At 36.4% G+C, this 25198-nt stretch overlaps 7 protein-coding genes across 10 annotated transcripts; 4 read left to right on the top strand and 3 right to left on the bottom strand.

The window, feature by feature from the left end:
- Nucleotides 1-6: 6 nt before the first annotated feature.
- Nucleotides 7-2101, bottom strand: LOC108860460 (transcription factor bHLH25-like). Of its 2 annotated transcripts, none has more exons than XM_018634337.2 (4): nucleotides 2043-2101; nucleotides 1576-1971; nucleotides 1037-1381; nucleotides 7-477 (listed from the first exon to the last, which is right to left on the bottom strand). In XM_018634337.2, the coding sequence occupies exons 1-4, from the start codon at nucleotides 2076-2078 to the stop codon at nucleotides 388-390; spliced, it is 867 nt and encodes a 288-aa protein (XP_018489839.1). In that variant the 5' UTR covers nucleotides 2079-2101; the 3' UTR covers nucleotides 7-387. The 2 variants fall into 2 exon arrangements, with proteins under 2 accessions (XP_018489839.1, XP_018489840.1); XM_018634338.2 differs by having other exon boundaries at nucleotides 1576-1953; nucleotides 2043-2099.
- A 2447-nt stretch (nucleotides 2102-4548) lies between these two features.
- Nucleotides 4549-6164, top strand: LOC108859459 (uncharacterized). Of its 2 annotated transcripts, none has more exons than XM_018633361.2 (4): nucleotides 4549-4995; nucleotides 5115-5203; nucleotides 5457-5659; nucleotides 5883-6164. In XM_018633361.2, exons 1-4 carry the CDS (start codon nucleotides 4721-4723, stop codon nucleotides 6015-6017), a joined length of 702 nt encoding a protein of 233 aa, XP_018488863.1. In that variant the 5' UTR covers nucleotides 4549-4720; the 3' UTR covers nucleotides 6018-6164. The 2 variants fall into 2 exon arrangements, with proteins under 2 accessions (XP_018488863.1, XP_018488864.1); XM_018633362.2 differs by having other exon boundaries at nucleotides 4555-4995; nucleotides 5118-5203.
- A 126-nt stretch (nucleotides 6165-6290) lies between these two features.
- LOC108857775 (cytochrome P450 705A22) lies at nucleotides 6291-8686 on the top strand. Its single transcript, XM_018631787.2, has 2 exons — nucleotides 6291-7626; nucleotides 7800-8686. Exons 1-2 carry the CDS (start codon nucleotides 6691-6693, stop codon nucleotides 8448-8450), a joined length of 1587 nt encoding a protein of 528 aa, XP_018487289.1. The 5' UTR covers nucleotides 6291-6690; the 3' UTR covers nucleotides 8451-8686.
- LOC108857774 (probable DNA helicase MCM9) lies at nucleotides 8676-12969 on the bottom strand. Its single transcript, XM_018631786.2, has 20 exons — nucleotides 12785-12969; nucleotides 12591-12693; nucleotides 12403-12511; nucleotides 12187-12325; nucleotides 12025-12091; nucleotides 11749-11923; nucleotides 11475-11574; nucleotides 11141-11238; nucleotides 10973-11038; nucleotides 10780-10872; nucleotides 10516-10632; nucleotides 10368-10440; nucleotides 10129-10195; nucleotides 9977-10058; nucleotides 9683-9804; nucleotides 9539-9606; nucleotides 9350-9459; nucleotides 9186-9233; nucleotides 8952-9104; nucleotides 8676-8844 (listed from the first exon to the last, which is right to left on the bottom strand). Exons 1-20 carry the CDS (start codon nucleotides 12913-12915, stop codon nucleotides 8789-8791), a joined length of 1977 nt encoding a protein of 658 aa, XP_018487288.1. The 5' UTR covers nucleotides 12916-12969; the 3' UTR covers nucleotides 8676-8788.
- A 644-nt stretch (nucleotides 12970-13613) lies between these two features.
- On the bottom strand, nucleotides 13614-15520 carry LOC108805114 (uncharacterized). 2 transcript variants are annotated; one of them, XM_018577083.2, is made up of 6 exons: nucleotides 15381-15520; nucleotides 14860-14949; nucleotides 14609-14681; nucleotides 14421-14469; nucleotides 14142-14265; nucleotides 13614-13863 (listed from the first exon to the last, which is right to left on the bottom strand). In XM_018577083.2, exons 2-6 carry the CDS (start codon nucleotides 14875-14877, stop codon nucleotides 13756-13758), a joined length of 372 nt encoding a protein of 123 aa, XP_018432585.1. In that variant the 5' UTR covers nucleotides 14878-14949; nucleotides 15381-15520; the 3' UTR covers nucleotides 13614-13755. The 2 variants fall into 2 exon arrangements, with proteins under 2 accessions (XP_018432585.1, XP_056867281.1); XM_057011301.1 differs by lacking the exon at nucleotides 15381-15520 and adding an exon at nucleotides 15032-15277.
- Nucleotides 15521-15610: 90 nt separating this feature from the next.
- Nucleotides 15611-17596, top strand: LOC108805113 (uncharacterized). Its single transcript, XM_018577082.2, has 4 exons — nucleotides 15611-15970; nucleotides 16127-16566; nucleotides 16636-16805; nucleotides 16878-17596. The coding sequence occupies exons 1-4, from the start codon at nucleotides 15689-15691 to the stop codon at nucleotides 17288-17290; spliced, it is 1305 nt and encodes a 434-aa protein (XP_018432584.2). The 5' UTR covers nucleotides 15611-15688; the 3' UTR covers nucleotides 17291-17596.
- Nucleotides 17597-20996: 3400 nt separating this feature from the next.
- Nucleotides 20997-22840, top strand: LOC108861501 (probable disease resistance protein RXW24L; the record flags this gene model as incomplete). The annotated part of the gene is made up of 3 exons (XM_018635375.2): nucleotides 20997-22084; nucleotides 22213-22359; nucleotides 22449-22840. Coding segments are annotated over exons 1-3 (1431 nt in total), but the record flags the coding sequence as incomplete, so codon positions are not given.
- Nucleotides 22841-25198: the final 2358 nt, after the last annotated feature.

The following is a 25198-nucleotide window of genomic DNA, read 5'->3' as shown; positions in this document are numbered from 1 at the left end:
AATGTGTTTCAAAAAAAAAAACAAAGTTCCATTGAAGTCCACTCTACAAACAACACATCTCCACAAGATAATGAATACAATTCCCGCACTAAGGTGAAATACTTCAAAACCAGATTAAGAAGAAGAAGATTTAAAACATGGGGTCTTTTTCTATTAAACCCCATGCAAAAATAGGCATTCTTCTTCTTATTTGTGTTTTGAAGTCTTAAAAGGAAAAGGGGTAAAAAGAAAACCCTCCAAAAAATCCAACTGCGAGAAGATAAAAGAGTTTGGGAGAAAAAGGTCTTCTTGTAGTGGTGAAATATACCGGAGCTTCCAATTTGTAAGATATCGTCCATCTTAGTTTTATATACTTCTATATAATTTTCTTGTAATTATATTATTTCCTTAGATGAGATTGGCATTCATAAAAGCTTCGAGGCTTGATTTGATGCTCGTGGCAACATCCTTTGGTGTAATGTTGAATCCCTCGCCCATCTGCATGCGTTTGAGATTAATATCAATTAATTTTGTATAATTCTTTCACATTCCATCAACTATCTTTCTCTTCTTTTGTGTATATATAATCACCATATCTGGTATCCCATGTATCAATTTATATATTCATTTTTCCAATTCTACTTGTTATAATACCCAAAACAATGGGTTATTCAAAGAGTGGCCACAAAAATTTGACTCGGAAAACTTTAATCTGTTTTTTCTTCTTGGAACACAACTTTTAACTGAATCTAAAGGGAAAAATTGGTCTATAATGATATTAATAAAATATAAGATGTTGTGGTATGAAACCAATATTTATATAAGATGTTGCGGTATGAAATCAATATATTGAAACCAACCATGGGTTTGACCAAAATGTGCTGAAAAGTTCCGATCAACATACATCAATATATTGAAACTATTGTAACTCGTGTATAATTTTTTTAAGGGTGGAAAACTGGAAACTCTTTTCTTGGTCCCAGGGTTTAATTTGCAAGTATTTCTAGAAATGAACCAACCCATAAGCTTAATAAAAAAATCCGAAAGAGAAACTAACCTGAGAAATAATGGTGAGATGAATGGAATTGGATCCAAACGTGATGACACTGCTGTTTATCACGGTCAGGCTAAGCTTTTCAACTGCAGCCATAGTGATCTCAACAACCCCCTTCCTTCTTTCACAGTGAACTCTTATCAGAACATTTTTACCAGACGATCTAGCTTCGATCTCCGGTAACGCAATACAATCTAGCTCTTTATCAGCAACAGAGAGCCTCGACTTGTTCAAATACACTACTGACTCAATGGTTTTCTGACTGGCTTGCTCCTCAAGAAAACTTACTCTACCTTGCAAATGCTTCAGATACTTTATTGTGCCCCCAAGCACTGACGCCTTGTCCGTCTTTAAGCCCAATTAATTAACACCACAGGAAATATCAATACACAAAAGTGATGATAGAATATGAATCAACTAATGGTCTGGCTTATGCAGGAGTACTTAAAGCAGACCACGCTCAAATTTGCATGACCGGCCAATCAAAACTAATCTAACTATATATGATGATGAATAATGAGATTATGTTTGTACAAACGTACCTTCTTGAGTCCAGGGACGATGGTAGATAAAGCAATGAAGCGTTGACTCAGCTTCTCTCTGCGCCTTCGTTCAGCCATTATGTGGTCTCTTGCTTGTGAAACCCCACGTGACATTTTCCTCTGAGCCAATAGAGTAGACTCTTTCTTGGGCTGCAAGTCTCCCATAACCCCATATTCACCAAACCCGCTTGAGCATTGGTTAGTAGTAGTATTCATGTAGCTTCTATGTTTGAGTTGTTGCGCAGCTTCTGCGTTCAACGTGGTTACTACTGGAGACTGATGGCTGTAGAGTTGGGGCTCCATGGTCTGTAGAGATGGTAAAGAGAGAATATCATTGAGCTCTTCGAGTGTAGGAAAGTTCGTCATCATCTGATATTCCTGCACAAAAGAAAAGTTCTATATTCTTTGTGCTGTGAGTCAAAATTAAATACAAGATGGAGAAAGTTAAGTAAATCAAGAAAGCTTACAAGTTGATTGAAATCAGAGTTGCATGAAATGTCCATCAGAGACAATGCTACCTGAAATGATGGAGCTAATACAATTGGCTTTATGTATAATTATACAATAACATATATAGTATGAAACTTCCAACAAAGTCAGCGATAGAGAGCGCACAGTAAGACTTTTTTAGTTAGGGCTGGTTTTAATTCAAAATTAATGTGAAAAAGATATTTAAGTGTGTATGATTATTCTTTATTCGGCCGACATTTGTTTGTTTCCATTGAAGCAGCTGGCCGGTGAAGGTTTTGTTTAAAAGTTGTTTGGTAGGGTAGGAGAAAAAAGAAGTATGAATCAGATAAAGCATAATTGTCTCGTTGTAACTTGTAATATAAGGGTATTAAACATCTTTAATATGTCCTTTGCGGAGAAACTGGTGGCATCAAAGTTTTGTCTTTTTAAAAAAAGTCTTGGTTTGTAATTTCTAAAACCTAACTTTTTGAAAGTCTTGAATTCTTGCATTTATAGTCGATACGCGGGCAGACACGTATGCAACAAAGGATTATTATGCTTATTTTCAGCACACTTTTTTTTTACTGAATTTTATTTTCAGCACACTTACAGAAATCATTAGCAAATTTCTTCAATCTATCGGCTGTTTCCTAAAGAACCAGCCAACATATCAATGAGACAATGGCAATTGTCATTCATGGTGCCTACAGTTCAGTTACAAGGGATTTTTATCAAGAAATTAATAATAATGCTACTATACAGAACTGGATAGTTGGGAGTACACTCTGGTGTTATGAAAACAATGAAGATAATACTTTATTTGTGGAAGTTTATGATAATCACTTGAATTAATCTTACATATATACAAACACTTTACATAAATAAAGCAGGAATTCCCTCATTAGTAAATCACCCATTGGGAAATTAATAGAAAGCCATTACAAATTTTCTCTTTAATTTGGTTATATTTCTTCTTTTTGATAAAATGTTAATATAATTTTTTGCTTAAATATATTTGTGAACAAGCTAATTAGCAGCTACAAAGAAGGATGAGCCAAGCCATGAGTAGGTAAACCAAGCTGAGAGCAAGCCTTGGCATCTTTTGTTACATTTTTCTCTTTAAATGGACGATCTGTACAAAAGTCAAAATGGTGGAAGACCACTAGAGGGGTTATTAGTAAAATAATATTTTTTCTAGTTTTTGAGATAATATGTATTGGTTCAAATATTCTTCAAACAAAAAGAAAATCAATATGATATGAGAATTTTCAAAATTTATTAATACTGGTTTGCAAATTTCAAAATATACTCAAATATCTTGTTATTGAAAAATTTAATTATTTTTTATTCTGAATTCTAACTTTGTTATTGAGAAAATAATTTTCTATATTTTTATTCATAAGACAAAAAATTTCAAATTAACATTTATCTATTGACATATTTGAAATCTATGTAATAAAAAGTTATATGTAACAAAACAACTGTTGTAACAAAAATCTACTGCAACTTCAATTTAAATTGTATGTCCAAGAAATTTGGGATATTTTATTTAGTTACCTTTTACAATGTGTAATTATTATTCTCACAAATAATATTAAAAAAATAAAATATTTCTATACAAACATAAATAACCATGCTATATTTGATGAAATTAGTGTTTGGTAACTTTTAGGAAAACATGATAATATATTTACTTTACAAATATAGTGATAGAAAATACTTAATACAAAAAATACTTAATACAAATCCATGAAAATCTAAAGCATTTATAAAAGTCAATATTCTAAAAATCATTAAGCAATAACTAGACATTTTTTATAGAGGACTAACGGTATAATGTTCAGGGTCTAACCGAGGTCTATGCGTTAGTAAATTATTGATTTAATTTATATATATTATACATATATGACATATTTTAGTTTTAAGTTAAATTTTAAAATTATTACGATGAATTATCAAAATTAGATATACAAAACAATTAGACAAATTTTTAGATTTGTAATTATACTATTGTTTAGTTTAATACATTTAGATAAATTTAGATCGGTTTAAACCAATTTAATCGATTTACAACAATTTAAATCAATTTAAATCATATAAATCGGTATAATAGGATTTTACAAAAATCTTTTCGGATAGTACCGAGTTTTAGAACCTTAACAAAAAAACTTATAAATCAGAATATATATTTTAGAATCTACATATTTCTAAAAATCTATAAACTTCTATCTCAAAATTTACAAGTTAGGTGTCTATTGGAAGTTACGTGACTATTGATTGGATGGATTGCCATCTTCTTCTTCTTTTTTATCAATCATTTAAAAAAGAAAAAAAAACTGATTTCTCGCTTTTTCGAAAAGAAAAAAAAAACTGATTTCTCAAGTATTCCGCAGTCGATCTCCTATGTATTTCGCATATAGAAAAGAAAACTCTAGATCTCTCTACAGTTTCTCCACTCAGAAATTTGAGAACCAGCTCATAAAAGAAAATAAATAGAGCATTAATAAACAAAGATCATATCCTCATTTCTTGGCGTGTTCAACCTCTTTCCAAAGCGTACTACACCTAAGAGCCTTTTATCTTAAGCATGCGCTTAACCAATACCACACACAAATTGAAAAAAAGAAATGTATTTATTTAAAGTTGTCCCTATGAATTTCCAGCATCTTGAATTGAGAAAACGGATTTGATAGATATGTATCTTAGTCGGAGAATGCAGAGCGGTAGTTACGCGGTGTACAGGCAGGGACTTGCGGAGGTTTTGCAAACATACAACAAGGTTGAGAGGAAAACATCTATGAATCCATGTCCAAAGATTATTCTATTTGGAAGAGACTATAGTATTCAAACGAGTCAACAAGGTCTGAAGTTATCAAATTCGGTTAGTGCTGGGAAGTACTTTAGAAATAATTTCAACAACTCTAAGATGCAATCTTCTCCTCCAAACCCATGGTTTAATCTTCCCTCTTGGTACTCAGCTCTTTCTCTTGACCTGTTTCTTTACAAAAGATAAATACAAACATAAAACACAGTAAGTTGCATTTGAATATGAGCTTTTCTTAATTTGGACTTATTTGGATTGCAATTAGCAGGGGAAGATGGGTGATAGGTTCTGCGATTTCCGTGGTGTTATCTTTCTGGAACAATAATAGGATGAAGAAATTGAAACGGATCAAAGGTAGTGAATTATATCATCTAATCGCTCTTTTATTGACTTGTTTATAAGCTTATTGATCAAAGATAATTGCAGGCATCACATTATTTGTTAATAATATATATTTTTGGGTAAACTTGTTAATAATATTTATAAGAGAACATTCTTCATAGAGATTTTGTAACAGGATGGCGTGCAAAATGGATACATGTCATGTATTAATGAATAATATTGTGTCCCTTTAAAACATAGTATAAATTTGAATGATGTGATGCAGCGGATGCGGAATTGGCGGTGGAAGGGATGGAGGCTGTAGCAGAAATGGTAGAAAAAGTGGCGACGGCCACTGAAGAAATGGCTGAAGTAATGGAAAAGAATCTGCCTGAGCAAAGCAAACTTAAACAAGTGGCTGTGGTTCTGGAACACATTTCAGAGGTTGCTGCACATGAAGCACATCTAACCCAAGATTTCCTTCACAAGGTACATATTGAAATCAATATATGAAATGTTTACTGAAATTTAAAGTTTTAACACTTAGAAAGGTAAATTTTCAAAAGATAACATTTTCAGTATAAGATAATCTTCAAACTCCGAATCTCCTAATATATAACCTATGTTTTTTTTTACTTTTGAGGGCAATAAACTAATAAACATATATAAGGTTTTGACTGTCGTTGGGAAATAAAACATACAAAAATTTCAGGTGGAAGAAGTCGCCCAAGATTTGGATGAGCTGGAGGCAATGATAGAGCCTTTGGTGGACAAAAATGAGGCAAATGCTGAAACTAAGCAACAAGGTGATGAAAAAGAAGCAAACTCTAAGCCTTCACGCCACTAATCTGTTCATCATCTAATTTAGACGCCAAAATATATATATTAAAAACTCTATATATTCTTTTCTTTCGTTTATTCTTTTCAATAACTTGTGTACATTATTTTTATAAGAATGTGTTATCGAAGAAATATAGTTCTTGGCTGGATTTAATTGTTAATGTCTTATCGCAATTGTATTAATATTAGAGAATGAGTATACTTTCTCTTAAGCATGGGTCTTCGGTTCGGGTTCACTATTCGATAGTATTGTTAAACTATTTGACTACTTCACCAGGATGCCGGGACTAAATATTAGTATTGAGAAATCATTATCTATTAAGCTGGTATTCAGGATTCAATACAAGAATAAAGCATGTATTTTAAGACCCTTTGTTAAGTTATCCAACAGAGTTAATTAAGTACGTTTCTTATGTAAGAACTTGGCACTTTCGTTTCATGCACTGATGAAGATGCTAAAATCCATGTGGACCTTAGTTGTCACCTCTGTTAAATTATTCAAATTAGTCATTGTTAAGTTATCATATAGAGTTAGTTGTGTGTGTTTATACAGCCAACACTCAACACTTTTAAGCTATGTGCACATGTCACTCACGTGATTTTTCTTCTTTGCTCCAAGCTAGCTTGCCCCTTATTTATCCAGGTTAAGATTCCAACGGTCTCTTCACTTTTGAGAAACAATGGCATCAATAATCACCGATGAATGTCAAAATTTAATCTTAATCCCCTTATGTTTCTTCGCATTCCTCTGTCTTATTTTCTTTTTCACAAAACCAACGCATAGCGTCCGTTTGCCTCCAAGCCCTCCTTCTCTTCCAATCATCGGCCATCTTCACCATCTCCTATTTTTCTTACTCGACAAGCCTTATTTTTACATTTTTGATATTATACCTCACGTGTTCTTACATATGCTCTCTTCCAAATATGGAACTCTCCTCCTTCTCCGAGCCTCTTTCTTCCCCTTCATCCTTGTCTCTTCAGCCTCTGTAGCCTACGAGATCTTTACAGCTCACGACGTGAACGTTTCATCTCGCAACCCCCCTACGAACGACGGGTCCCTCCTCTTCGATACGTCTGGATTCGTTACCGCACCTTATGGAGGTCACTTTAAGTTCATGAAGAAACTCATCGTTACAAAGCTGTTGGGACCCAACGCGCAAGTCCAGTCACGAAGCATCCGCACAGATGAGCTAGAGCGGTTACGCGGGAACCTGCTCGACAAGGCGAGGAAGAAGGAGAGCGTTGAGATTAACAAGGAAGCGAGGGAGCTTGTCGGGAACATCGTTGCCAGGATGACAATGGGAAGGAGTTTTACAGAGGAGAACGGTGATATAGAGAGTATCCTAAGTTTGGTTGCCAAGGCAAATGCGTCGAAGATAAAGATTACCTTATCAGTCTTGATTTTTGGACAGCTCGAGAAGCTTGGAATTTCATGGTTCAAGAAAAGAAGGGTTTTCAAAAGATTCGACAGGCTGTTGGAGAGGTTTCTTGAGGAACACAAAGAGAAACCAAATAAGGATCGATGCATGGATATGATAGATGTGTTGTTGGCAGTTTCTGAAGCTGAAAATGCAGAATACAAGACCACTAGGAACAACATCAAGACGTTTTTGGTGGTAAATGTTACATCATATGTTTTTTTAATACAAACAAACTTCAGTCAATACTCCTTTTTCTTACCGAAAACTAAAATAACAAAGAGTAAATTCGATAAAAATATATCAACTAAATTTCCTTTAATATCCTAACTTTTTTGCTATCTGGTTTCATAAACATCCATGTATTGCAGGAGCTTCTCTTTGGAGGCATTGATACCTCGGTGAACTCAGTACAGTGGACAATGGCCGAGATCATTAACAACCCTATTATTGCTGAGAGATTGAGAGAAGAAGTTGATTCCGTTGTAGGGAAATCAAGGTTAATTCAAGAAACGGATCTGCCAAACCTCCCTTACTTGCAAGCAGTCATCAAGGAAGCACTAAGATTGCACCCACCAGTGCCTATCATACCAAGGGCATTCAATCAAGGATGTACGGTAGGAGGATTCTTCGTACCAGAGAAGACGACTCTTCTAGTTAACGTTTATGCTGTGATGAGAGATCCAAATGTATGGGAAAATCCTCTTGAGTTCAAGCCAGAGAGGTTTCTAACTTCTTTAAGTTCAGGGCAAGAAGAGGAGAGAAAAAGGCAAGTACTGAAGTACCTTCCTTTTGGTAGCGGAAGGAGAGGATGTCCTGCATCAAGTCTAGCTTATACGATAGTAGGAACAACAATAGGAATGTTGGTGCAGTGCTTTGACTGGAGAATCAAAGGAGAGAAGGTCAACATGGATGAGTGCTTTAAAGAATTCACCCAAACCATGGCTTATCCTCTTACGTTCACTCCTGTTACTCGAATATCCACCTTTGACTTAGAAAATTCACTGAATTTGCAGACATAACAGTGATCAGTGATATAGTAGAGTTTGTAAGAGTAGAAAAGATAACTCTGCTCTATTGATTTTTCATCTGCTTCACCTGCATCAGACATAATCTTTTCCTGTTTTTAGTATAGTTTGGTTGTGATTCTCTTTTAGAACATCTCTAATGTATTTTGCTAGTACTTTATTATGATGAATTATCACTATCCGTCCGTGTTATGGTAGTACTTTAACATAACACATACGTTTAAAAGTAAGTTTACTCTCAAGGTAAGAAACATCGACAACCTTGTCAGCTACAGAATCACAGATAGTGAACTTTATACAAATTATAACCTGCAGGTGAATTATTGCAGACGCTAATAGATGTCGTCTCCTCTAAGTTTTTCGAGGATAAGGGTCTCTTGCTTGGCATCTGTTGGTTGCAATATGTTAAGGATTCAAGTGCCAATGCTCCAGACGATGACTGTAACTAAACAAGAAATCTAGAAACAAAAGTTTAGGTAACGTTTGAAAGGATACATTCCTGATCTGGTTCTTCGGAGAAATTAGAGTGTAACGCGTTCCCCATACTGTCTACGATGGCTGAGATGGTCATCGACGATTCAATACATAGGATTGCTGTTATTGCATCCAATCGCGTGACCTCGTTTCTGAACATAATCCTTGCATGAGCTGTGTCAAACCATCATTATACAATTAAATCGTCTTTTTTTTTTATAAAGTAAATTTGATTGATAACAGAAGAAGAACTACCTTGAGCTAGACGGATTAAGCTTTCTAACATCCGCACGGTTGTTCTCGCTGCAACTCAGAGTAGAATCAAATTACATGGAAGATACCACCTTAACTTGTGATCTATCTTTGGTTAATAAAAGATAATAGCCTCTGCAGAATAAAGAATATTCATCAGGAGATACCTGCATTATGTGTTGATGATCTTCTTTGGAGACGATAATAACTTGAAATGATTTCTTCTGCTTCCTTTGACAGGACAGGCCTGAAGTTTCCTTTCACATACTGAATGTACCTGCATCGGTCCGAGATCAAACGCATCTGTCATCTCAGACGAAAACAATTTGTAACTATTGTGTACACATCTATGATACCGTTGAAGCATCGGTAGTGGCCAAATCATAGTCAGATCATCGACATATCTGCCTTCTTCTATTTGCACCTGGTTGATCATCAAAAATAGTAAAGATATTAATATTGTCACAAATATAATATTAGATTTCTTTAAAGGAACATACCTCGGCAAGGATGTGAGAGGAGACAACTTTATCCCATTCAGGATTTTTTGTATCTAGAAGAACGAGTACAATATCGAATCTGCTCAACAAGGGACCCGAAAGTGCAGTATTGACAGACAGAGCTAAGATTCAGTTAAGAAAAATATCAAAACGGGAATGCTTTCTCAACTGTTGATTCAAGGAAGAAGTGTATGACTCTTTATTTAAGTGAAATTGCATCTTGAATTTGAAAAATAGTAAGCGTGTAAGTAAGTGAAAGCTTGTTTGAGGTTTAATAAAATATGAAATGGATACACTGATCAGGATCATATTGTCCTTTAGGATTTGTAGCACCGAATACGATAGTCTTTGTGCTAAGAGTCGTCACAAGGCCAGCCTTCAAATTAACAAGACATAATAAGATATAGGCAAATAGAGCTGATCCTACGACAAAAAGAAATATATACCTTGGCAACGCTTATGCTTTGTTGCTCCATTGCCTCATGTATGGTTGCCCTGTCATGCTCTCTCATGCTTCCAGAAGGATAACAAGAAAAAAAGAATTAGTTGTAGTACGCCGACCAAGGAAGAAGCAGTAGAACCGAACTCGATGCAACAATAGTTCTCGTCCGTGACAAAAATCCAGAGATACACAACACCACAACAACATTTCAAGAAGATAAAAATTACGGATGAATAAGACTACCTATCAAATTCATCAATACAGCAAAGTCCACCATCTGCAAGAACAAGAGCCCCAGCCTCCAACATCCACTCTCCTAAAAAACAAATTGATAGGAATAAGTTGAAAAAAGTGTTATGAAGGACGCAACGCGAGAGATAGGCAAGAATACCTCCATCCTTCACTGCAGTTACAGTCAATCCAGCACTTGTGCTTCCTAGTCCTGTTGTGATTACAGCTCTGTTGCTAAGTTTTGCAGCAAACTTCAAAAACTGAGATTTTCCAGTTCCTGCCAGATATCAACAACGTAAACGGAGGACTCATATGAACAAGAAAGTACACAGGCTGTTTTTGTTCTTTCTTACTATCAATTTAATACGGCGAAAGAAAACTTGGAACTCAAAAAGAAAAGTACTACTCAGTGGTTGACACCGACCTGGATCACCGATAAGAAGCAAGTGAGACTCTCCCCGGACTTTTGTACCAGAAGCATCAACATGTTGCACACCTCCAATTAGTGTTAAGGCAACTGAAAATAAACACATGCACATGCATGAACATCTTTCTATACAATCCAATGAGAAAGATGTTTTACAGAAAAAAATGTAGTCATTATTGGCAAACCATACCTGCAAGCTTAACAGTGAAGAGACCAACAACTTGAGGGCAAATACCTCGTAAGATAGCATTTCTCCCTGACTTGATCAAATCCGAAAACATTTTAACATTAATTTTAACAGAAACGTTCCATACGTTACAACAAAACAGGGAGAAAGTTATTAACAGTGAGTTTTTACCTTTCAAAGGGGTATCTTTGAAGTGACTCCAAAAATTCTTGAATTTCTCAATCAATTCATCAGAGATATCAATTTCTGATTTGAGTTCATTAGTTCTTCTAGAGAACGCCATGATAACCAGAGAAAAGAATGAGTTACCACCAACAGAAACAGTAATCATCAAAGACACAACAATAACTCCAGACAAAAATATCTAAAGTGGAACTAATAGCTACTTGGTTTAGCTTAGCCTAACCATTTTTGTAGTCAATAATTTGGCATGAGGTTGGTAAAAGTTTCATTGATGTAACTGATACATAAGAGATTGCTTTATCAAAATTTTCAAGACATTTACCTGACATGATTAGCAATCACCATAGGTTCAAGGTCACAGCGAACATCTTTCAAGTCATGAGACCATTTTGAAGTCAAGATTCCAGAGACAACAACGTCATCTGCATTAAAGAAAAAAAAATATACAGCAAATATGTTAGTTAAACCCCCAATATCAGGAGCAGGTATGCATAGCTTAAAGAATGATTACAGAGAGTATCTTGAAACTATAGCGATAACATTGATGCATTTATTGATAAAAAAACAATAAAAACAAAAGGGAATGGTGTTAATACCTCCAGCTTTAACATTGTCAACGAGGTCATCTTTAAGGACGACTAGAATGGACCTAGGGATAACACCAACACCTAAAACCTGAGTATTCTCTTGGATTTTGATTTCTTGGTAGTCATGGCGTGTGACTGTATCATCCACAGGATCAAAGTTTGTTCCTTCACAAGACTTGGACCGCTGTCAGCAAAGTAGTGCAAGACCAGCATTTTTTTCAAGACAAAGGTACTAACATCTTAAGGAGCAATTAGCTATATAGTCTGAATGAGCTGTGAACGAACCTGGGAAGGACAAAACGGCGGTTTCACAATTGAGTTTATTGACTCCAATTCAGGGAAAAGAGGAAACCTTATATACAAGAAAACCAACTCAAAGTAAGAACAAGATAATGCAAAAAAAAAATCAGTTATCAAGCACCAAGACAGAAAACATTTCATACATACATGTGTTTGCATTTTCGGCATCTAAACATCCTCTCTCCCTCGTACATTTTGACAGCTCCAGATCTGATCACTGTGCCTTTCAACATGAGGAGAATCCCACGGTGCTTCACTCTAACCCGTCCGATACTTGGGAAAGTGTCTGCGCCAAAGAAGAATCTGTATTAACAACACAAAATTAAACAAGAGGGAAGGCACAACACAGACAGACAGACAGACCAGAGCTTCGTTCAAGAGGGGAGCCACTAGTGTTAATACGAACGTGTATAAATCTCTTCTCAATCCCAATCTTGTTCTCGAATTTCTTCATATGCTCCAACGCTATTTTCTATAACAACCCCAGTCACACCAAAAAAATATAATTAAACAATCTAATTAAAAGTTATGGAAAGATGATGATGCATTACGTGAGCGAGAATGGCGGAATCGTCGAAGAGACGGAGATACTGTTGGGGATTGGAGTAAACGAGACGCGCCAGGTGCGGATTATCATCGACGAGTTCTGCGAATCTGAAGATTGTGTGTATACAGTAAACGCACTAGTTTGAAACAATGAATCATGGGAATAGAGAGAGAGAGAAGACACTAAAGGATTGATTACTCGAGGAAGAGAGGGTAATGAAGTTTGGGATCGGAAGAGCGAGCGATGTCGCGGATCTGATCGGAATAGTGGCTAACTAGAAACTCCGTCATAGACTCTATGTGCTCCGCCGTCTGTGTTGGCGTCTCCATCGTCTTCGCGCCGGTGGAGGAGAAAAGGTTTGAGGGTTTTTTAGCGCGGGAAATCAATCAATGGTATATGCCCAGTTTTGGTTCTAAACCAAATCCCCAAGTGGTATGAACCAAACCGGACCAAATTTTATAAAAGCGGAATAGGGTTTATTAAGCTAAATACTTGCGCTAAATCTGTGCATTCAGGTACCCGTTCGAATATATATCAGTTCTTTTAATTATCAAATTTTTCGGATTTTGAAATTAGACCTCAGTCGGATATTATAAAATTTGGATCGTGTTCGAGTTAGATCATCCCAAATTCAAGTGTATTCAATTTTCATGCATAGAAACCTCAAAAATAATCAAAGTATATAAAATAAGTTTGATTATTTTTATCATTCAAATTTTGTATCCAAATTACTCAAAAATAACTAAAAATACTGACAATCCAAAAATATTCAAAAATACCGAAAATAATTATTATAGTTAATTTATAATATTAATTTAAAATATTAAAATTATAAATATATTATAACATATATTTTTAGACATATAATTAAAAACTTACCGAAACTTGCCACGTCGGCAAGTGACAATCACAAAGACGATTCAGTACAGTAATTGTTTATAACGTTTCACAAATCTAGTTATAGATTCGGTTTGCTTTGATCTTAAGAATTTTGAATATTTCTGGATATTCTTCAAAGGAGGAACAATCAACAAGCCAGCTTAAAATCAGCGATTTTCTTTTTCATGTCTTAAATGCGTATATGCAAACAAAATGACACTCAAAATACTAACTGTAATGTAGATTGAAAATGTAGCAATGAGAATTTCATATACAAAATAACAAACAATTTAGTGGTGAGGAGGAGCCACAAGGGCCGTGTGTTCGTCTTCAATGCCCTCTCTGTCTTCATCATCCTTCGAAGAGTTTCGTGAATGCAAGCTCTTCACTCCATCTAACTGCAACATTAACCACAAACATAATGCGCCAAACAGACTTAAAACACTCTTTTTTAGATGGTTTAGCTACTCGAGATCACTAGACTCCTTATGGCTGAAGTCCCAAGTAGTTTCAGTTTATCATCAAGGATGACTGGATATGTTTCAAAGATCATGGATGGTGAGGAAAGCTATTGTTAAGCCACTATAAGGAACTACATAAGCATATAATCATGTGCTAATCAACTATAGATGGTTTTTAATGAGGAAACTTTTAAATTCAAGTTAGGAAGCAATACCTCTCTCAACGTTTCTTGATGTTTAGCAAAAAGCTCATTGTACTTTATTTGAAGATCAGACTTCTCAGCTTGAAGCTTCTCATAGTCAGACACTGAAGGGCCTCCTAGCTTCTGCTGGATGAATCTGAAAGCAAAACCAAAGAAGGATGATCATATAGTAATGGATCATCAACAAAACTACTCAAGAGCTGAGATCTCCAAAAAAAACAAAACCAAAGGATCATATAGTATGAATGCAAGATTTTACAAAAACAACATTGGAAGTGTCCAGGAACTTACTCTAAAGCAGAGGAAGGCTTGTCATTCTGCTCATACAAAGCAACCAGAACTACAACCCGCATTGTGTTCCAGAACATACAAAAGAGTATAAATCAAATTATTATGTCAAAAACCAATCGAACTATTTGATATAGAAATTGTCGCAGTGGTTTAAGTGATGGTGTAATATAGAAACAAGGAAACAATACCTTTGGTGAGAGAATCAAGAACTCCACTGGACTCTAAATACTTCCTGAAAGCTTCTTTCTTGGCTTCTTTCTCCTGATTCATGTATAAACAAAAAATATATCAATAACTAATAGAAAGCAAGAGGTAATAGTGAAGAAGTAAACCGAGCAGGATCATACTACATTCAGATTAGTTTTAAGATTTTAAGGATGAGACTACATTCAGATTAGTTTTCTTTCTTTCTTTCAGACAGTACTTGAAAGTTATATACCTCTTTGAACCGCATCATCTCCTTGTTCTAAAATATACAACAAAAACTTCGGTTTTTATATGATGACAAGCATGGACTTTTACTTAGATCCTGAAAATATCAGAAACAAAAAAGCTTTATCAATTCAAGATTAAATCATCAGAAACAATGACGGGCATTGTTGAGACATTACATAAACTTGAGCTCAACTTAGACACGGCAGAAGCTAATATTGCGTAGATAGGTCTCTTTAAAACTTAACTACCAAACAGACAGAGAACACAGATCTTAGTCTTCTTCATCTCAAACATACCACAATCTCGTCAACTCATAAAATTCCCACAAGTGAGTAAGATCAGACAGTATATAATTACGAACCAATTTAATAACTTTTTCCCAAAAAAATGAAGAAACAAATAGTTTCCAGAGATGAATGAAAAAAAAGTCAGTACATCTCCCAGATCCAGTTATTTCTTTCGCAAATTCCATATATAACCCAAAACCAGTCTAATCAAATAATGTCGGAGAAAGAGGGAGTTTACCTTCTCCAAAGTTTTTTGAGATCCAGAAAATGATGTCGGTCGGTGCTGCTTCGGTTGTGGTAAGAACCAAAGGTGGAAGTGTCTGAAATTCGCCACTAATCCTTTGAGTCAGAAATGATATAATATGATTAAATTTAACATTTTACCCAAAAATGAATTGCGGTCCAACGGTTGTACCGGCCGGTCTGATGCGACTGCCCTTTTTTCTCAATTTTGCTAACACAACCTTTTAACATGTTTTCAGTTTTCTCTTTTCTAGTCTACCTCTGACGGTACAAACTCACGGCGCTTCCAAAAAATCCAAAACCATGGAGAAGAGAAGAAACAAGAAGAAGAAGCATGGTGGTAGCAAGAAGACTAAGATGACCTCTGAGCAAGCAGAGGCTACTAAATCGGTCAGCGATTGGCTCTTTATAGGTTCTTCTTCTTCTTCATCTCCACCTCTCTCCTCTACTGACTTTGCCGTCACAATCAATAACGGTTCTTTGAGACGCGGAGAGAAACTGGTCTTCGAGCTTCACTCTCATTCGAATCGCAGCGATGGCTTTCTTTCTCCTTCAAAGCTCGTCGAAAGGGCTCATACCAATGGGGTTAGTTTCAGATCTTATGGTTTTTTTTATTATTATTAATAATTTGACCTAGATTAATCCTCAAGAGGAGTCCACGTGGACCCTCTTTTTTTCAGTTAGTTGCTTAAGATTGTTTTCACCCTTTAATGATTTACTTCTGAATTGTGATGAAAGCAGGTGAAAGTTCTTTCTTTAACGGACCATGACACAATGGCTGGCATTCCAGAAGCTGTCGAAGCAGGACGTAGATTCGGTATAAAGATTATCCCCGGCATCGAGATCAGCACACTGTTCCGCTCCAGAGAAGAGTCCGGTTCCGAAGAACCGGTGCATATACTTGCGTACTATGGCACATCCGGTCCAGCGATGTACGATGAGTTAGAAGACTTCTTGGTGAAGATAAGGGACGGGCGTTTCGTCCGTGGGAGAGAAATGGTGTCCAAGTTGAATAAACTCAAGATACCTCTCAGATGGGAACACGTCACCAGGATCGCTGGCGAGGGTGTTGCTCCCGGTAGGATGCACGTAGCTCGGGCGCTTCTTGAAGCTGGACACGTGGAGAATTTAAGACAGGCTTTCACTAAATATTTGCATGATGATGGACCTGCTTATGCCACGTACGTGGTTCTTCTACTTCTTGTAGTTGTTTTGGTGGATTGAGTCATGAAGTTTTTTTTTTTTGGCAGAGGGAGCGAGCCTATGTCGGAGGAAGCAGTGAAACTTATATGCAAAACAGGTGGTGTAGCTGTTCTCGCACACCCGTGGGCGTTGAAGGATCACGTCAGTGTTATTCGGAGGTTGAAAGATGCTGGACTTCATGGAGTCGAGGTTTATAGGAGTGACGGCAAGCTTCAAGGTCTTTCTCTCTATTTCATCAATCTATTTATATATAGCTGACACTGAAGTTTCATGGTTACTGAACGAACAGTGTTTAGCGATTTGGCGGATACGTACAGTCTACTGAAGCTAGGAGGATCAGATTATCATGGTAAAGGCGGACGCAATGAATCAGAGCTAGGGAGTGTTAACCTTCCTGTGAAGGCGTTGCAGGATTTCTTGAAGCTTGGGCGTCCTATTTGGTGTGAGGCCGTTAAAGCAACAATGAGAACGTTCCTCGAACAACCGTCTGATTCAAACCTCTCCAATATCTTGAGGTTCGATAGGGCGAGGATTCTCAAAGGAAGCTCGTCTTGGTCCTGCGGTAGAGAGTTGATGGACCGATGCTTAGCGATTTGGTTGACGAATGATGAGAGAGAAAATGACGAGTTTGAGGATCTCAGATTGAAGCTCTCTTGTGTGGTTATCAACTCAAAGGGATCCTGTGTCACCGTTGGTGCTTAAATACTCTAGTGAGATCTCTTTGATGCCATGTGTTGACGATCGATATGACATGTAATGCTCTGATTATGACAATGGACTGGGATACGCGGTCGGATCATTTCGAAAAAAGCAATCACTAGCTTGCTGATAAGGATCTGGTGCAGATTCCTAATTACTATTGCCAATGAAACGAACGCTTTCATGTCCTCTTTTTTGTACTAGTGGACGAGTGTGTCTCTCTTTGCCTCACTGTTTGCTAATGAACGTTTACATTCCTTGACATAGTAAGAATTTAAGAACACACGTTTCAATCAAGATTTATACTCATCCCGTGCAAGGCACGATCTTTACTTAATCTAGTGATTTTGTAAAACACAGAGTTTGACACCTCAATACCTTAAAAATATGTTTCATCTGTGATACTTCTTTATTTATCTACACGAAGGTTCATAATAAAAGAATCGGTAGAAATGCGTTGGCTAAAAGGGATGTTTATAATAAACAAATGATAATAGTTGGGAAGATGTGTATTAGGTGAGTAGTCATACTAAGTTAAGACTAAAATTGTGTTATTTTATTCGTGGAAAATGCTTGGAACTTTCAGGAGTCTGTTTCGGATTTGAGTTCCTCTCATCATAGTCAAAGAAGAAAAATCAAACTATAGTATTCATTTCGTGATTATAATTGAGCTGCAATAGAACTCTGTCTTTAGGAGCTTTTACGCGAGTTGTTTTCCTCTGTCGGCCATGAAGTGTTTAGGAGTAATGGAGTACTAGATTTTGACCCGCGCTTTCAAAGCGCGGGTTTATGTTTGGTGAAAATTTTATATAATCACATTTATATAATCCGTCTTGTATATGTATTTATATAATCCGTCTCATATATGTATTTTATATCCAGATTTATGTTCGGTAAAACTATATTATACATGTATTTTTAGGTTTATAATTTTGAATTAGATATTTTAAATATAAATCAATATAACAGTTTTATAGTTTTGATCGGTGTTTTGAAATTCGATTGAGACCTGCGGTTGAACGGATTACCGGTTGATCAAAGATAAATTCAGTTCGGGTTTGAAAAAAAAAAAAATTAAAAATCTAATAAAAACTACTAAAATCGAAATCCAGTTACCGGTTGAACCACTGGTTGAACCAATAAACAATTTTTATTTTTTATAAATAATTTTTGTTAGATAGTTGGGATTATATTTAGGAAAAAGCGGTTTAAAACCAAACCATTAAATAGTTTGAGAAAAAACGATGCAGTTTCAAACATGTCCGATTGGAAAAATATTAAAATGATGCAGTATCAAACACGGAATAATCACATACCAAAATTGAATTAGGAAACCGATGGTTAATGACAAACCAAAAACAATTAAAAAGAAACCAATGCAAAATGTCCAAAATGTCATTAATGAATACAAAAGAAAGTCTCTTTAATAGGGGTAAACAGAGTAAAAATCCAAATGTGCTTGTACTTTAATAGTATAGATCTACATATTTGATGCTTAAGATGAATTAACTATCTGTGGGTTGTTAAGGATACAAGATATTCATGTCATCAATGCCTCAATATTCTCTATGTTATCTTTAGGAAGTTTCTGTAATTAACTTACCTAGAACACTCTACGGCTCTGTATATATTCACGCTTGTAACATATCATTGTCAGTCAACGTTTAGCCCAGTCATCAAGTCTACGACGATCCGCATCATTCTCGACATTGCTGTAGCTTGTTCTTGGCCAATCCAACAGCTCGACGTAAACAACGCTTTTCTCCAGGGAACTCTCTCCGAGGAAGTTTACATGGAGCAACCTCCAGGCTTCGTCGATCCTGATAAACCGTCTCATGTTTGTCGGCTCAAGAAAGCCGTCTACGGTCTTAAACAGGCCCCTCGTGCCTCGTACCTGGAACTCAAAAATTTCCTTCTCACCTTGGGCTTCAAGAACTCTTTAGCAGACACGTCTATGTTTGTTCACCGCAACGGTAATGAAGTTGTCTATCTTCTAGTTTATGTTGATGACATTCTGATAACCGGAAACAGCAAACAAGCAATCACCAGGATTCTCAAGCTTCTCGCTGATCGTTTCTCTGTTAAGGATGCGGAGGATCTCAATTACTTTCTGGGTATAGAAGCTCATCGGACTTCTCAGGGACTTCACTTGTCTCAACGGAAATACATCCTAGACGTCCTCCATCAGTTCAACATGACTGAGGCGAAACCTGTGAGTACGCCCATGGCTTCCTCTCCTAAACTCACGATCACAACTGGTGTTGCCCTCTCTGATCCTACCCCGTTTCGCAAACTCATTGGGAGCCTGCAGTACCTGCAATTCACAAGACCGGATATCTCGTATGCAGTCAATAAATTGTCTCAATTTATGCATAGACCAACTGATGCGCACTGGCAAGCTGCAAAGCGAGTTCTGAGGTATTTGAAGGATACACCAGATCATGGTATCTACTTCTCTGCGAAGAATCCACTACGTCTCCATGCCTTCAGTGATGCCGACTGGGCTGGCGATTCAGATGACTACGTTTCTACAAATGCACACATTGTATATTTGGGTAAGACACCAGTCTCCTGGTCGTCAAGGAAACAGTCAGGTGTTGCCAGGTCGAGCACTGAAGCGGAATACCGCTCTGTTGCTAACACCTCTGCTGAGATTCGGTGGATCTGCAGTCTACTCACTGAGCTTGGCATTACCCTCACTGCTCCACCAGTCATCTACTGCGATAACCTAGGCGCTACGTTTCTCTGTCACAACCCAGTTTTTCATTCAAGAATGAAGCATGTAGCTCTAGATTATCACTTTATTCGTGGTCAGATACAACATGGAATGCTTCGGGTTTCACATGTCAATACTCGAGATCAGTTAGCTGATGCTCTCACCAAACCCCTGCCTCGAAGTCGCTTCCACGAACTCTGCAACAAGATTGGAGTCGCCAAAGCCCCTCCATCTTGAAGGGGCGTGTTAAGGATACAAGATATTCATGTCATCAATGCCTCAATATTCTCTATGTTATCTTTAGGAAGTTTCTGTAATTAACTTACCTAGAACACTCTACGGCTCTGTATATATTCACGCTTGTAACATATCATTGTCAGTGTGAAAGATATCTCGTTTACATGGGTTCCCTTTCTCAGGGGATTATTTATTTATGCAAAGATTGAAATCTTTTATGAAAAACTGGGAGGTAAATCTATCTGCCGAGGAGGTCGCTATCGAGTATCGAGCTTCCTATAGACCAAGACCATTATGATAGCTGCATTGTTTTAGCATTCGTCACCAAGTGATTATCAATATTCATGTGATATCTTCCTGTCAAACTTCTAACGAAGTGATTTGCATTTCCCATCTTTTATTTCCTTAGACAAAAGATGTAACGATTCCCACTACACTGGACCAATTTAACTTAGAGATATAAACCCTTTCTTTCCTTGTCTTTTCAACGAAATTGTGAAACGAGACGTGGCAAGTAGGAAGTGGCTACCAAAAAAAGAAAGTAAATGTTTCTTAAGCGACTTTCTTGTAAAAAGTATTTGGATTCACACGCTATTTTGACTATGGCTGGTTGATAGTAGTGTTAACTTGGAGTCAACTCTTATGGTCGATCTTGAGCAGAGATTTAAACAAGACAACTAAACACCACTTTTTCGACAGATCATTTGGAAGAAAAACGATTTCCCAAGAGGTGACGATTATTTTTATTTGTTTAGTTTTCACCTTTCTTGTTAAGGAAAGTGCTTCGATATTTTGCATTTTTGCAATTTTTCTTTATCTCAATAAGTTAATGTCTCTGTTAATTTTGCAAAAAAAAAAAAAATTATCTAAAACATAAACTCCTCTAGTGATTAATGATTATTGATATGAGTATATACTATTTCTACATTAATCATGGTTAAGCAGGAGACATATGGCTGAGACTCTTTTGTCGTTTGGAGTTCAGAAGCTTTGGGAGCTCCTTGCCCGAGAATCTGATCGATTTAAGGAAGTTAATGAGCAACTTACTCAACTGAAAAGTGATGTCAACTTGCTTAGGTCCTTCTTGAAAGATGTAGATGCCAAGAAACATGCAAGCTCAGTCGTTACAAACTGTGTGGAAGAGATCAAGGAAATCGTTTTTGACGCTGAGGATGTAATCGAAACCTTTCTTTTGAAGAAAGAACTGGGACGAACAAGTGGAATCGGGAAGCGCATGAGAAGGCTTGCTTTCACCATACCGGATCGCAGGGAACTTGTGTCTCAGATGGAAGGCATAAGCAAGAGAATCTCCAAGGTGATCCGAGATATGCAAAGTTTTGGGGTGCAACAGATGATTGTCGATGGCATTGGCAGCAGTGGGTATTCAGAAACTATTCAAGAAAGACAAAGGGAGATGAGACATACTTTTCCTAGCGGGAACGAGAGCAATCTTGTGGGTTTGGAGGAAAAGGTGAAGAAATTGGTCGGCTATTTGGTGGAAGAAGAGAGCATTCAAGTGGTTTCTATCTGTGGGATGGGTGGGATTGGTAAAACTACTCTGGCTCGCCAAGTGTTAAGTCATGAGATGGTTAAAAAACATTTTGATGGAGTCGTGTGGGTTTGTGTGTCACAACAGTTTACACGAAAATATGTGTGGCAGACAATCTTTCAGAGGTTTAGTTCCGTTGATCATGATGAACGCAGAGGCTCAGATATGACTGAAGATGAGCTTCAAGACAAACTTTTTAGACTACTGGAAACCAGCAAATCTTTGATTGTCCTGGATGATGTGTGGAGAGAAGAAGATTGGGACAGTATAAAGCATGTGTTTCCACCAACAAAAGGTAACATCTGCTGTTGTTATATATTTCTAATAATTGATTCTATGAAAAATAAAGAGCATCACAAGAGACATATTCTGGCGATATATTTTCGTTGTTTAGGAATTATAAACTTGAGAAACACATTTCAGGATGGAAGGTATTATTTACTTCTCGCAACGAGAACGTTGCACTACGTGCTGATCCAAAATGCGTGACTTTCAAACTAAAATGCTTAACCCCCAAAGAAAGTTGGGGTCTTTTTCGGAGGATAGCTTTTCCTAGGAAAGACACATCAGGTAAGATTTTACGGTAACGTCTCTTTTTTATGTCTGGTTGCATTACATATTTATCTTAAACCCCAAATACCACGTGGGATGTCGTGCAGAGTTTAAGGTTGATGTAGACATGTTAGAGATGGGCAAGAAAATGATAAAACATTGTGGAGGACTACCATTGGCTGTCAAAGTGTTAGGAGGCTTGTTAGCTTCTCAGCCCACATTAAGTGAGTGGAAAAGGGTTTATGAGAATATTGGATCTCACTTAGCAGGAAGGACTAGTCTTAACGATGGATATTGCAATTCAGTTCACAGTGTACTGTCTCTAAGCTTCGAAGAGTTGCCAACTTTTTTGAAACATCACTTCCTCTACCTCGCCCATTTTCCCAGAGATTATCTAATCAGTGTGGAGAATTTATCCTATTATTGGGCCGCAGAAGGGATACCAAGCCCGAGTTATTCCGAGGGTGGTGCAACAATTGAAGAAGTCGCAGAGGGCACTACAAGAAAACAGATATTTAACGAGGGCCAATTTCCTCGTTAATTCCTCGTAAAAGGAAGTTTACGAGGAATTAACGAGGAAATGGGTTTCGTCGTTTATCGTCCGTCGTAACACACATTTCGTCGCCATTTCCTCGTAAAGTAGCGAGTCAACCATTTCCTCGTAAATACGAAGTAAACATTTCGTCGTAAGTTCCTCGCCGTATTTCCTCGTAAAATCCTCGCGGCCATTCCTCGTAAAAACCACGCGATGCATTCGTCGTTACTTACACGTAATTTCCTTGAAAAGAAATCCTCGTAAATTTGATGTAACTTCCTTGAAATATTTTCCTCGTAAACTCCACGTAGATTCCTTGAAAAGCTTTCCTCGTAAATACCTCGTAAAATATTCCTCGTAAATTCCTCGGTTAGCTTTCGACGCAAATAACTCGTATATTGCGAATTTTCGTATTAATAAATAATATTGATAAATTTAATAACTATTAATTTAATTTAATAAAAATATTTAAATATTTGTGGTTTATAAATAAATTTTAAATAAAATTCAAATGCAACAAAATATTTCATATATAAATAAGTTTTGGATTTTATAATACATAAACCGAAAAAAAAACTAAGGCTCGTTCATCGCCTCGTAGAATTCCTCGCTCCTCCTCGTAATATCCTCCTCGTCATGTGTGCCCGATGACTCGCCTGGAATAGGATTTTGTTGTTTCATTGTTAAAAAATATATCTAACGAACATAAATTCCGTAAACCTATCTAAATTCCCTAAACTAACTACCTAATATACTAAACTAATTATGGGGAGCGAGGAAATTACCATTTCGAAGGAGAGAGGAATGGGAGAGGAGTTGGAGAGGAAATGGGGAGGAATTGGAGAGGAAGTTGGGACGAATGGAGAGTGTGAGGTTTGGGTTGTATATATAACTTACGAAGGCGTCGCAATTTCCTCGTAGTTTTACGAGGAATTAAAGAGGCCCGTCTTTTATTTCCTCGTAAAATCCTCGTAAACTTACGAGGAAATTGCGAGGCCCGTCCCAAATCCAACGACGAATAAGCGAGGCCCGTCTTTCTGGTCCTCGTAAATGCCTCGTAAATTACGAGTTTTTAACGAGGTAAATTTCTAAACCTCTAAAATCAGAAACCCCAAACCCTAAACCCCATCTTTCTTATATTCTACTTCATATATTACAAACATATCTTCCTTTTAACCTCAATATCTTCTTAACATTTCAAAACTCAAAATTTAAAACCACAATTCTTTAACTTCTAATATCAATCTCTTCTTTCTAATATAAACTTATACAAAATCAAATTATTTATTTAAATTTTCTATTTTGCAACAAAAATATAATCTTTTGAAGATTTGAAAATATAATCTTCTTAACATTTCAAAACTCAAAATTTTAAACCACAATTCTTTAACTTCTAATATAACTTACGAAGGCGTCGCAATTTCCTCGTAGCTTTACGAGGAATTAAAGAGGCCCGTCTTTTATTTCCTCGTAAAATCCTCGTAAACTTACGAGGAAATTGCGAGGCCCGTCCCAAATCCAACGACGAATAAGCGAGGCCCATCTTTCTGGTCCTCGTAAATGCCTCGTAAATTACGAGTTTTTAACGAGGTAAATTTCTAAACCTCTAAAATCAGAAACCCCAAACCCTAAACCCCATCTTTCTTATATTCTACTTCATATATTACAAACATATCTTCCTTTTAACCTCAACATCTTCTTAACATTTCAAAACTCAAAATTTAAAATCACAATTCTTTAACTTCTAATATCAATCTCTTCTTTCTAATATAAACTTATACAAAATCAAATTATTTATTTAAATTTTCTATTTTGCAACAAAAATATAATCTTTTGAAGATTTGAAAATATAATCTTCTTAACATTTCAAAACTCAAAATTTAAAACCACAATTATTTAACTTCTAATATCAATCTCTTCTTTCTAATATAAACTTATACAAAATCAAATTATTTATTTTGCATCAAAAATATAATCTTTTGAAGATTTGAAGATATAATCTTTTGAAAATTATAAAATTATCAATGGGGTTTGGAGTTTGGGATTTAGACAAAATAGAAGAAAGATGGGGTTTGGGGTTTAGGGTTTAGGGGTTTAGACAAAATATCTCGTTAAAACCTCTTAAACCCACGAAGAAATTACGAGGAAATAAAAGACGGGCCTCGGTAATTCCACGTAAGCTTACGAGGCCTTTACGACGATTTTGTCTTACGTGGAATTAACGAGGCCCGCATTTTTCTTTTTTTTTATTTTCGTCGTTATTTCCTCGTTAACTACGAGAAATTAACGAGGTATGCTTTCTAAACGCCTAAAATCTAAAAC

The sequence above is a fragment of the Raphanus sativus genome, chromosome 5, assembly GCF_000801105.2.
Source record: "Raphanus sativus cultivar WK10039 chromosome 5, ASM80110v3, whole genome shotgun sequence".
In the NCBI taxonomy this organism is placed as follows: Eukaryota; Viridiplantae; Streptophyta; class Magnoliopsida; order Brassicales; family Brassicaceae; genus Raphanus; species Raphanus sativus.
The sequence above is the reverse complement of the archived record's forward strand: the minus strand, read 5'-3'. Positions and strand labels throughout refer to the sequence as shown.